At 38.4% G+C, this 13,405-nt stretch overlaps 1 protein-coding gene across 1 annotated transcript in view; it reads left to right on the top strand.

Annotated features, from left to right (window-relative positions):
• PTPN20 (protein tyrosine phosphatase non-receptor type 20) overlaps positions 1-13,405 on the top strand; it is a 50,734-nt gene that overhangs the window by 17,836 nt on the left and 19,493 nt on the right. The window contains exons 4-6 of the mRNA XM_061161325.1: positions 2,382-2,494; positions 6,296-6,444; positions 9,087-9,177. Coding sequence (XP_061017308.1) covers positions 2,382-2,494; positions 6,296-6,444; positions 9,087-9,177 — 353 coding nt within the window. The remainder of the gene's footprint in view (positions 1-2,381; positions 2,495-6,295; positions 6,445-9,086; positions 9,178-13,405) is intronic.

Below are 13,405 nucleotides of genomic sequence, written 5' to 3'. Positions count from 1 at the left end.
AAGGATTGTGGGTACAGAAAACAGAAAACTTTGCAAGGGGGAGAGTTCTCTACCAGCTGCTTTGAGGAAAAGATATTTTGGTTGGATTTGGGATCTTAAATAAACAGAGATTCAGCAGGTGAAAAGCAAGGGAAGAAAATTTCAAGCTGTGGGAAGAAGTCTGAGCAAAAATAAGGAGCCATGAAAATATCTTATTATTGGTGAGAAATGTTATGTGTCAAGAGTTATAGGGTATACGTTAATTGGAATGCCAGGAAGCTTGGGAAGATGAGAGGCAGAATAGAATATATAATGTGGGCCATAGTTTGAATGAACTGAATATATGTAAAACCAAGGAGTACACATTTATTCAGTCTGTTAGAATGAAAACGAAGCACAGATGGAGTCTTTTTGCATCTTCCTATCTGTCTGTCAGTCATCTATCTATCTGTCATCTATCAAGAAGGAGGCTTGATGGTGAGATAACTGGTAGGAAATGGAGAACAAGTAGATGTTTACAGTAACTCAAGAAAAGGGGGAGGAACAAAGAGTTAGAAACCTGTTGTTACCCTCAGAAACAAAAGGAAGACATTTACTTTGTTAAGGCTGAGGCATAAAGTATATAAAGGAAATTAATAGAGATTAGGACAGAAAAGTAGGCAAGGGTGAGACTATTAGCCTCCTGAATTTATGAGTTCAGTGGGGAGCCTGAGTTTATCCTGAAGTTGATGGGCAAGTATAACACTTAAATTTCCTTTTAAGGGAGAATTTTCTCAGGAATTGGAGAGCAGACCAAGAAATCAAATTAGGAGACTTTTGCTAAATGGGGTTGCAAATGAAAGTGCAAAAAGAGCCAAACTGATAGCATAAGTGAGTAAATTGAGTAGTGAGAAGTTGGAAAAGAAACAGAAAGGAAATGTGGGCTGGTATTTGAGAACCTGTTAGAGTATATAGAACAGTATTTTGATGGAGATAGAAAGATTAAAGGGTTTCCTATTTTTAAGGTAAGAAAGAATCAGTTGATTCATATCTATTCTTATGATATGAAAGAATTTGTAGGTAGGGAGAAATTAGTTATATATAAGAAAATATGCAACATTCGAGAAACTAAGACCATGGCATCTGGTCCCATCACTTCATGGGAAATAGATGGGGAAACAATGAAAACAGTGACAGACTTTATTTTGGAGGGCTCCAAAAGCACTGCAGATGATGACTGCAGCCATGAAATTAAAAGATGCTTGCTCCTTGGAAGAAAAGCTATGACCAACCTAGACAGCATTTTAAAAAGCAGAGACATTACTTTGCCAACAAAGGTCCATCTTGTCAAAACTATGGTTTTTCCAGTAGTCATGTGTGGATGTGAGAGTTGGACTATAAAGAAAGCTGAGTGTGGAAGAATTGATGCTTTTGAACTGTGGTGTTGGAGAAGACTCTTGAGAGTCCCTTGGACTGCAAGGAGATCCAACCAGTCAATCCTAAAGGAAATGAGTCCTGATATTCATTGGAAAGATTTATGCTGAAGCTGAACCTCCAATACTTTGGCCATCTGATGCAAAGAGCTGACTCATTTGAAAAGACCCTGATGCTGGGGAAGATTGAAGGGAGGAGGAGAAGGGGACGACAGAGGATGAGATGTTTGGATAGCATCACCAACTCGATGGACATGAGTTTGAGCAAGCTCGGGGAGTTGTTGATGGACAGGGAATCCTGGCGTGCTGCAGTCCATGTGGTCGCAAAGAGTCGGACATGACTGAGCCACTGAATTAAGGTGAACTGAACTGAAGAAAATAATTTTAGAAAAATGTCTCAGAGGAGACAGCATAGAGTTGAAAACCTGAAAGGATTAATTCTGAACGTGGAGAAAACAAGGAATAGTGAAGAATGCTGATGCACTTAAGTGTACATTTTTAAAGAGAGTAAGTTGAAAAAGTTTACTTTCTGGCTTACATTTCATAGTAGTGGCTGCATTGTTACTAAAGCAGAGGATTGAGAAAGGTAGTACATGAGAATGGTAGCTCAGAAACTAGGAATGGGAGAGGAAACGGAATAGAAACATACCAGGGTTTTCCAAATGGTTCTCTGCTGATACTAGAAAGCCCAGTGACCCCAGTACTTTTTTTCTACCACAGCCTGGATGAAGGATGAAAGAAGATAAATAGGGGGATTGATCTAAGGCGGCTGGTTTGCAAGCGAAGTGAAAGCTAAAGTTGGAGTTTGTGATCAGACATTGGGACTTTGGAATTATCTCTTTGAAAGGGGGCCAGTTCCTGGAGTTGACAACAGAAGTGGGTGGTTGAACTGAAATGGAGGTGAAAATAGTTAATATAGATTATCAGAGATTCTCTCTTAAATACACATACATTCTCTAAGCCATGGGCAAATATAAATTTCTTTTCTAGTGAGAATGACGGCACCTTGCGGAAAACCAGTAGCTTCTTTCTAAAGCAGAAGTTGAGCAGTGAGGATGAAGAGCTTGCAGGGCCTTCCCATCCTGAGATTCCTACGCTTCGGGGTATGACCTCATCCCATTTTATTAGCAGATTCTTGATGAGGCTATATTTCAGAGGTATGCGCAGAGAAATTTCTAATAGAGATGCAGGAAAAGAGCTAGGAAAAACTTTTTCAAAAGGGGAAAAGATGATTTTCTAGGATTTTCCTTTAAAAATGAAGAAACTGTTCCATACCTCACATTAATAAAAGGTACATTTCTATTCTTTCTTTAAGTATTTTAGTATAGCAAACATGTCAATTTAATAAAATGAGCTGTGTATTTCTTAACAACTTTTATGGATTAAATATGACCTGCTTCTTCATTTTCTTAATTTGACTTTGTTGCACAGTAGTTACTTTGTAAGTAAAATAATAACTTTTTTTTTTGGATTATACATTATCATATGTGTGAAAAAAGAAAATATAGGTATGAATAATAAAGTAAACCATAATACTGTCTCTTCTTCTCTCAGCATTTTTTTTCCCCAGCAAGGCTAGAACACAGTGAGAAGCCAAATGGGTGTTTCTGTTTGGGATGGAAGATGATCAAAATGGGTTCAAATGGGAATTTTGTCTGCTCCTTTGGCTTCCTGCACTGTAGGCGGATTCTTTACCAGCTGAGCTACCAGGGAAGGGCTTCCCGGGTGGCTCAGAGGTTAAAGCGTCTGCCTGCAGTGCAGGAGACCTGGGTTCCATACCTGGGTCGGGAAGATCCCCTGGAGAAGGAAATGGCAACCCACTCTAGTATTCTTGCCTGGAGAATCCCATGGACGGAGGAGCCTGGTGGGCTACAGTCCACGGGGTCGCAAAGAGTCAGACACGACTGAGCGACTTAACTTTAACTTTAACTTGGCTTCCTAGTGGCTACTCCCTGGTGGTTCAGATGGTAAAGCGTCTGCCTGCAGTGCAGGAGACCTGGATTCGATCCCTTGGTCGGGAAGATCCCCTGGAGAAGGAAATGGCAACCCACTCCAGTATTCTTGTCTGACGAATCCCATGGACAGAGGAGCCTGGTGGGCCACAGTCCACGGGGTCACAAAGAGTCGGACACAACTGAGTGACTTCAGTTCACTTCTGGGCTTCATAGAGATACTTGTGGGAAATTTTAGGATTTCTGTGACTGCCTCTCCCCACCAACAGTTCCTCATTTTCGCCTCTAGAAAGAGTTTTTGGATATAACAGGGTTCCAAGACAAGATGAGTTTCTCAGGGCAGTGCAGATTCTTAGAAACTTATACCTCTTTTTATGCCCATTCTTTTGTTTAATTGCTTCTTGTGTATTTTTGCTGGTATTTACTTGATTTTTGTTATATGATTTGGCTTTGGAAAGAGATTTCACTTATGCATTTTACCTCAGAATTCTTCTGTTTTTAAAAAATGAGAGTCCTTTTATGTATCAGGATTTCTGTTTTTCTGGCTGTGTTGGGTCTTAGTTGCAGCATGTGGGATCTTTGTTGTGGTACCAGACTTCTCTCTAGTTGTATGCTTGGGCTCCAGAGGGCATGGACTTTGTAGTTTGTGACATGCAGTCTCTCTAGTTGAGGCATGTGGGCTCAGTAATTGAGGTGTGTGGGTTTAGTTACTTTGAGGCATGTGGGAACCAGGTTCCCCAACCAGAGGTCGAACCCACTGTGTTGGAAAGAAGATTCTCAACCATCAGACCACTAGGAAAATCCCTCAAAATTCATATTTAAAAAAAAATTATTTTAATATTGAGTTTCTAGATTTGTGGCATTTTGACCAGTGTACATGATCTTTAAAATTTTAGATATTTAGAATCTAGATTATTGACCTGACCTAAAAGACCATTAGTTTTTCAGAAAATTTCCATATGTACTATTAAATAGAATGTATTCTTTTGTTGTGATTGGTTACAAGTATATAGCTATATAATATACATCTATATCTGTAGTATAATATATCATTATTGTTTTTGTTGTTGTTCAGTCGTTCAGTCATGTCCAACTTTTTGCAACCCCATAGACTGCAGCGTGCCAGACTTCCCTGTCCCCCATCATCTCCCTGAGCTTGCTCAAACTCATGTCCATTGAGTCGGTGATACCGTCAAATTACTTACAATTGTATATAACATATAGAGATATATGTTATACATTTATTTTAGTGCTATCAATTATATCATATAGATCCTCTTAATCCTTGTGTGTGTATGCACATGTGCATGCTTGATCTGTTTTAGAATTAGAGTTAGAGGTGTATTAGACTCTGCATATATTCTCATCTCAGATTCCAGGGTCCAGGGACTTCTAAACACTTGGTCCCAGGGAGGACAAAAGTTCTTTCTTTTTCCCATCCATGTCTTGTATGTGTTTTGTTTTTGTCCAGTCACTCAGTTGTGTCTGATGCTTTGTGAGCCCATAGACTGCAGCATGCCAGGCGTCCCTGTCCTTCTGTATCTCCCAGAGTTTGCTAAAACTCACGTCCATCGAATCAGGGATGCCATCCAACCATCTCATCCTCTGTTGCCTGCTTTACCTCCTGCCCTCAGTCTTTCCCAGCATCAGCGTCTTTTCCAATAAATCGGCTCTTCGCATCAGGTGGCCAAAGTATTGGAGTTTCAGCTTCAGCATAAGTCCTTCCAATGAATATTCAGGACTGATTTCCTTTAGGATTGACTGATTTGATCTCCTTGTTGTCCAAGAGACTCTCAAGTCTTCTCCAACACCACAGTTCAAAAGCATCAATTCTTTGGCACTCAGCCTTCTTTATGGTCCACCTCTCACATCTATACATGACTTACTGGAAAAACCATAACTTTGACCATATCAGCAAAAATAATGTCTCTTTGTCAGCAAAGTAATGTCTCTACTTTATAATGTGCTGTCTAGGTTTGTCATAGCTTTTCTTTCAAGGAGCAAGCATCTTTTAATTTCATGGCTGCCATCACTGTCTGCAGTGCTTTTGGAGCCCTCCAAAATAAAGTCAGTCACTGTTTCCATTGTTTCCCATTTATTTGCCGTGAAGTGATGGGACCAGATGCCATGATCTTCATTTTTGAATGTTGAGTTTTAAGCCAGCTTTTCACTCTCCTCTTTCACCTTCATCAAGCGGTTCTTTAGTTCCTCTTTGCTTTCTGCCATTAGGTTGGTGTCATCTGCATATCTGAGGTCATTGATATTTCTCCCAGCAATCTTGATTCCAACTTGTGCTTCATCCAGCCCAGCATTTCGCCTAATGTACTCTGCATATAAGTTACATAAGCAAGGTGACAATATATAGCCTTGACCTACTCCTTTTCCAATTTGCAGCCAGTCCGTTGTTCCATGTCTGGCTCTAATTGTTGCTTCTTGATCTGCTTACAGGTTTCTCAGGAGGCAGGTAAGATGGCCTGATATTCCCATCTCTTTAAGAGTCTTCCACAGTTTGTTGTGATCCATGCAAAGAATTTAGCATGGACAATGAAACAGAAATAGATGGTTTTCTGGAATTCCCTTGCTTTTTCTATGATCCAACAGATGTTGGTAATTTGATCTCTGCCTTGCTTGCCTTGGCATAATTGTCAATATATACACTCAGTCACATTATAAAACAGATCACTTCTCAGTCTATCATATGTGTTATATTTATAATGCAATGGTTTTTTCTAAGAATAGTGGATTTTGTGTAATTTCAAGGTGTGTAGTCATGATTTTTCCAAAATAAGGCCCCTTCCTTTAAAAGTAATAATAGACTTTTCACCTCTGGAAAAATAAAATTCCATTAATTCTTAAATGGCTGGATCTTTATTTAAGAGAAAACAATAAAAATAAAATCTCCCTTCACACATATATAAGTAACTTACAGATGTGAATTTTTCTCTTTCTTAGGTGTGGAAATTGTTTCTGAAAAGGAGCTAGCTCAGTTAGCTCTGGTTCGACCATTAGTATTCAATATGCAGGAGCAATCAGCCATCAGGGATTATTTTAAAATACTTACAAAAAAAGTATCAGAATATGAAATCACCCAGGAATTTATGGTAAATATTTTGGTTTTAACCAAGGTCTATATGTGATTTGTTTTTCTACTTCTCAATCAGAGAATATCTGTTCTTTTTTTTCAGGTTGAATATGTTGTTTTTATTTTTAAATATTAAATTTGTTTCTAAAGTAATGGGTGTACATAATAAAAGAATGAAATAGCATGAAAGGTTATAAAACAGATAAAGTCTCTTTTTCTCTCTTGATTCCCTTTACCACTATTAAATCTGTCATTAAACTTTCAGAAAAATTGTTGGCATGTACTTTATTATTTTGCTCTTTCTTTCCTTTTATAAAGAATTCCAATAAGAAATAATCCCCAAATATATTATGAGCATATATAGTCCTATCTCATTCTTTTTAAGTATTGCATGGTAGTTATATGAATGAAGACTTTTTTTCTTTAAATAGTCCTCTATGATGAACATTTAGATTATTACAGATGTTGTTATTATGAAAAACATTGCCCCTCTTCATTCATGTTCCTATGCATAGTCTTTAGAACAAATTCCTGGAAAGACAACCAGTATTTTGGGATGTTTGATTTTTGGGTCTTTACTCATCTTTCAAGTGACAGATGATTTCTTGTTGATGTTCTAATTGGCATTTCTTAATTTGAGAACAGATAGTTTTCCATATGCTTTTAAGCCTTTTATATTTATTTTCGGTGAACTAATTCCAGTTGTTTGCCTAATTTTCTATTTATTCCTTTTCTTATCAGTTTTTAACTCTTTATATAATGAAGAAATTATCCTTTTTGTATGTGTTTTGTATAGTAAAATTTTCCACTTTGTTTTTTGTGTTACATGTGTGTGCATATACATTTACTGTGAGGAAATAGCTAATTTTTAATGGTTGAATATGTCATTCTTTCTTTCGGAGCCTTCAGGGTTTTCTGCATCCTTTAGGGATTCTCCTTTCACTCTAGGAACATAGCAATTATTTCTTGCTTTTTTTCCTAATATTTTATGATTTTTTTCAATGCATAAATCTTTCATCCAGCCAACATGTAATTTGTTATAAGATATTTGGTAGGGATCCAACACTCTATAGCTAATCAGTTGTTCAATGATCCTCTTGTCCCAACTTCAGTGATGTGAAATGCTACTTTTTCATATACTGAAGCACCATGTATATTTTATTTTTGTGGTTTTTAAAATTGATTTGTTTATTCATGTACCAAACTTTTAAAATTAACATAACTTTGTATTATATTTTACCATAGATTAAGACTTGTCTTCCCTCATTACTCTTCTTTTATAGAATTGTTCTGCTTCTTTTTACAGTTGCTTTTTTCTAGGCTACTTTTAGAATTGGTTTGCAGAAAGATTAAAATGTAAAAATAGATGTGGAGATTGTTTCTGAAAAGAAGCTAGCTGTTAGCTCTGGTTCGACCATTAATATTCAATACTCAGTAGCAATCAACCATCAGGGATTATTTTAAAATACTTACAAAAAAAGTATAAGAATGTGAAATCACCCAGGAATTTGTGGTAAATATTTTGGTTTTCACCAAGATCTATATGAGACCCTGATATTATCTTATGGCTTAAAACCTGGATTCTCATTCTCCATTGCAGTACTGGCCAACATTCACTTACGGTAGTGCCAAGTTGGCTACCCAAGAGTTACTGAAGAGTTTTTAAAAGGTATGGACTCTCAGGCTTTATCCACAGTTGTTCAAATAGGGTAGGGCTGGATACATATCAGCTCCCTTTGTGTATGAAACAAGGCCTCCCTAGTTAGTTTTAGTTCTCCTTTGTGCTCTGTGTTCATGTGTTCTGTGCTGTTGTTACCATACTGTTAATTGTTTTCTAAAGAGGACCTCTATACGTCCATGCCTTTATTACTATTCTCCTACCTGGTGTAATGCCCATTCACCTCTTCTTTCCTTTCACACACACAGATTTCCAAGCTACTAACTTCTGAGCCTCAGGAAGGCTCAGTTCAAATGCTGCTTTCTTTCCAGGAGCTTTCCTTTCCATACCTTCAAGTACAGTCTAGTGCTGTCATTTATACTAGTGTGTCTCTACGTTGATCACATGGCCACCTCTCTAGCTGTTGTTAACTTCTTAAGTATAAAGCCATTTTCAGATTCGTCTTTGTATTGCAGAATGTGGAACAGTGATGAGTACATCCTAAATGTTCATTTAATGTCGAATTCACAGTTGGTAATCAAGTTTTTGAAAAGAAGAATTCTTTAGTGTTCTAACTATAATTTCTTCATGGGGCAAGGAGTAAATTGTGAGAGTTTATATTTTTGTTTCTGTTATTTTATTATTTTCATTTATAAAATGATAGATTAAGGGGTAGGTCCTAAGAAGTTAATATTCTGTATTGGCTTTTTTTTTTAATGAAAAAGGAAAAATCTTGGCGTTCAAGGGAAAAAGTATCTCCAGAGAGTTGAGCATCTCCTTATCAAGCAACTTGTTGATTCACATCTCAAATCTGAGATATTTTATATAGGACTTTTCCAGTGGAGCTCTGACTTCTTTACTTACCATGGAACACATTTAATATCAGGACATGTCATAAAGGGACTTGAGAATCATGAACACTACACAAAGACAGATATTTTTTCTTTCCTCCTTTTTTTTTCTGTCATAGTAAATGTATTACTTATATTTCTTACCTTTTAAAGGCTTTGGAAGTTAAGAAGCTGCCTGCTGTTTTCCACTCTGGGAATGAACTACACAACAGAGACAAAAATAGATATCAAGATATTCTTCCATGTAAGCTAACAATGGTTTTAATTATTTTCCTATTTACACTTGATAAAAGGTAAGAAGTGGGTTGTATGGCTTTCAGTATTAGCCATTTTGACCTGTGACCATGATGAAGAACTCTGGAAGCTAGCACTGGGTGACCTGGGCATATTCTTGGTTATCCTAGATCATGAAGAAGGTCAAGTCTTCTATCCCAGGTAAATCTACTCACTGTCACAGGATTCTTTTCACAAGTCCTTCAACCCTGTTCTTATGCATTACTACTTCTGAAACATCTTATGCATTGTTGCATCTAAAATAGAAAGTTTAATACTCTGAGACATCTTTCACTTTTGCTACCCTAAGCCCTTACCACCTTCCCTGATCATTTTGTTTAGACACACAAATACAATGGTACTATTTATATCCTTTGTCCTGAACAATAAAGCTGCCAATCTACCTTCCAACAGGAGGCTTCCCTTTGATTATTGCCAAAGACATATTCATTGCTTTCTAGGGCTAGTTTCTTCCCCACCCAGTTACAGATTCATCTGTCTCAGACCTTCCAAAGAGCAGAAACAAAGCAACACAATTTTACTCTTAGGATGGAAATCTCATTTTTATGCCTCACATTCCTTTCAAAGTCAAAAAAATTTTCCAAATTAAATTACCATTTTTCTTCCTACAAAATGACCTTCTTTATTCTGTATCTTATTTAGTTTAACCACTCATTTGTTCAAGCCAGAGAACCCGAGTCACCTGCAGTATCCAAAGTGGTCACAAAGTCCTTTCAATTCTACCTTCTTAATACCTCAAGAGTCCTCTCGCATCTCTTGATTCCCACTGCTGCTAACTTAGATTGAGTCTGCTTTCTCTCTCAGCTAGTTTCTGTCTTCTTCACTGCCTCTGCTCCCATCTACTCACAGTAGCTACTGAAATAATTTCCCTAAAAGCTCTGAAGGTACTAACAAGTTCCATGAGGTGGCCATAATCCCCCTCTTCCGCTGCATTACCTTCTCTTTCCCAGCCTGCACCTGTGGCTTCATGACAAGTTCCTTATGATCAATTGACCAAGGACAGGAAGACTGGGCCCAGGTAACAGATGGTTCTGCATGATATGCAGGCACCTCCTAAAAATAGATAGCAGTTGCACTACAGTGCCTTTTTTGGGACATGCCTGAAAGACAGTGGTGAAGGGAAATCCTCTCCGTTGGTAGAACTTTAAGCAGTGTACTTGGTTGTTCATTTTGCTTGGAAGCAGAAATGGCCAGAGGTACAAATCTTTATTAATTCATGGGCTGTGGTCAGCTGTTTGGCTGGATGGTCAGAGACTTAGAAGAAACATAACTGGGAAGTTGATCACAAGGAAATCTGGGAGAGATAAGTGTGTATAGATCTCTCTGAAAGGGCAAAACCATGAATATATTTGTGTCTTTTGTGAATGTTCACTGAAGGGTGATTTAAGAAGAGGTTTTAACAATCAAGTGAATAGGATGACCTATTCTGTGGATACTAGTCAGCCTCTTTCCCAAATACTCCTGTCCTTACCCAACGGATTAATGAATAAAGTAGACTTGCTGGCAGGAATAGAGGCTATGCATGGACTCATCAACATGGACTTCTCCTCACCAGGCTGACCTTGCTATGGCCATTTCTGAGTGCCCAATCTGCCAGTACCAGACCGACACTGAGGCCCTAATATGACACCGTTTCCAAGCGTGATCAGCCCCCTAGCTACCTGATGACAGGTTGATTACATTGAATTGCTTCTGTCATGGAAGGAACAATGCTTTTTTGCTTACTAAAACAGACACGATATGGATTTGCCTTCCCTGCATCCAAACTTCTACCTAATCTACCAAATGGACCTGAAGAATGCCTTACCACCATCATGATAGTCCACACAGCCTTGCCTTGTGAGATCAAGGAACTCACTTAAGGGCAAATTACTTGTGGCAGTGGGCCCATGATTATGTAATTCACTGGTCTTGACACACTCCTCATCATTCTGCGGCAGCTGGCTTGATAGAGCAGCAGAATGACCTTTTGTAGACGCAGTAACGGTGCCAGCTAGGTGGCAGTACCTCACAGTGTTGGAGCAGTGTTCGCCAAGAGGTTATATTTGCTCCAAATTAGGGCCCAATGCATGATGCTATTTCTGCCACAGCCAGGAGTCAGGAGTCAAGGGATGGAAATGACAGTGGCCCCAGGCACTGTCACCTCTGAAGTGAGAGCTGAAAGTCGCTTAGTTGTGTCTGGCTCTCTGTGATTCCATGGAATGTAGCGTGGGTAGCCATTCCCTTCACCAGGGGATCTTCTCACCTCAAGGATCGAAACCCCGTCTCCTGCATTGCAGGCAGATTCTTTACCGTCTGAGCCACCAGGGAAGCCTCACTGTTACTGCTAGTGATCTACTAACACAATTTTTGCTTCCTGTCACTGTAACCTTATGCTCTGCTGGTCTCACTCCTGGTGGCTCTCTTCATTAATGGCATCTGGTATTTGGTAAGGACTTTCCACCTGAAAACTTGAGTCTTCCTTGAAGGGCAGCAAATCATGGAATTATTTGTAGATTATGGAGTCTAGAAGAACTGCTGCATAATATGGAACAAATGACTCAGGTACTTTGAATAAAGATTCCTTATCTGAAAGGCATGAATAATAATGACTCCTCAAAGGACTGTTTTGAAGTTCAGATGAGGTGATGCATGGCTTGCGTGTTTGCACTGAATTCTCTTTTTGAGGGGAACTGAGACTAAACCACCACCACCACATTTCTCCTATGGCCACCAGAGCTATTTCTTTCCTGCTAAATATAAGCATACCTGGTTTTATAGTGCTACACTTTATTGTGCTTTGCAGATACTATGTTTTTTTATAGATTGAAAGTTTGTGACAACTCTGTGTTGAACACCATTTTTCCAACAGCATTTCCTTACTTCCTGTCTCTGTGTCATGTTTTGGTAATTTCTGCAATATGTCAAACTTTTTCATTATTATTGTATCTGTTACAGTGATCTACTGTCAGTGATCTGTGACGTTACTATTGCAAAAAGATTATAACTTGCTGCAGCCTCAGATGATGGTTAGCATTTTTTTAGCAGTAGGGTATTTCATAATTAAGTACTTCATTTTATATAAACATTATATTATTGCACATTTACCAGACTACAGTATAGTGTAAACATAACTTTTATATGCTCTGGGGAACAAAAAAATTGATGTGGCTTGTTTATTGCGATAGTCCCTTTATTGTGGTGGTCCGGAACCAAACCTGTGTGGTCTCCGAGGTATGCCTGTGTTCTATAGTTTGTTTCTGAAATCCTTTCCTTTTATGTATTCCCTTTGTGTGTTCTGCATCATTCAGTATTTTAATAATTATTGTCCTTTTTTTCATCTATTTTTTTTGATTCTGGGAAAATTCCTTAAGCTGTATTCTAAATTACTAATTTGTTTTTCTGTTTGCTTCTCACTTTAGGGATTTTTAATTGATAAATTGTGGTTTTTATTATTTTTTTTTTATTATTATTTTTTTTTTCCAGTGGGTTTTGTCATACATTGATATGAATCAGCCATGGATTTACATGTATTCCCAATCCCGATCCCCCCTCCCACCTCCCTCTCCACCCGATTCCTCTGGGTCTTCCCAGTGCACCAGGCCCGAGCACTTGTCTCGTGCATCCCACCTGGGCTGGTGATCTGTTTCACCATAGATAGTATACATGCTGTTCTTTTGAAATATCCCACCCTCACATTCTCCCACAAAGTTCAAAAGTCTGTTCTGTATTTCTGTGTCTCTTTTTCTGTTCTGCATATAGGGTTATCGTTATCACCTTTCTAAATTCCATATACATGTGTCAGTATGCTGTAATGTTCTTTATCTTTCTGGCTTACTTCACTCTGTATAAGGGGCTCCAGCTTCATCCATCTCATTAGGACTGGTTCAAATGAATTCTTTTTAATGGCTGAGTAATATTCCATGGTGTATATGTACCACAGCTTCCTTATCCATTCGTCTGCTGATGGGCATCTAGGTTGCTTCCATGTCCTGGCTATTATAAACAGTGCTGCGATGAACATTGGGGTGCACGTGCCTCTTTCAGATCTGGTTTCCTCGGTGTGTATGCCCAGAAGTGGGATTGCTGGGTCATATGGCAGTTCTATTTCCAGTTTTTTAAGAAATCTCCACACTGTTTTCCATAGCGGCTGTACTAGTTTGCATTCCCACCAACAGTGTAAGAGGGTTCCCTTTTCT

The sequence above is a fragment of the Dama dama genome, chromosome 15, assembly GCF_033118175.1.
Source record: "Dama dama isolate Ldn47 chromosome 15, ASM3311817v1, whole genome shotgun sequence".
In the NCBI taxonomy this organism is placed as follows: domain Eukaryota; kingdom Metazoa; phylum Chordata; class Mammalia; order Artiodactyla; family Cervidae; genus Dama; species Dama dama.
Note: the sequence above shows the minus strand (reverse complement) of the source record. Positions and strands in the feature narration are given on the sequence as shown.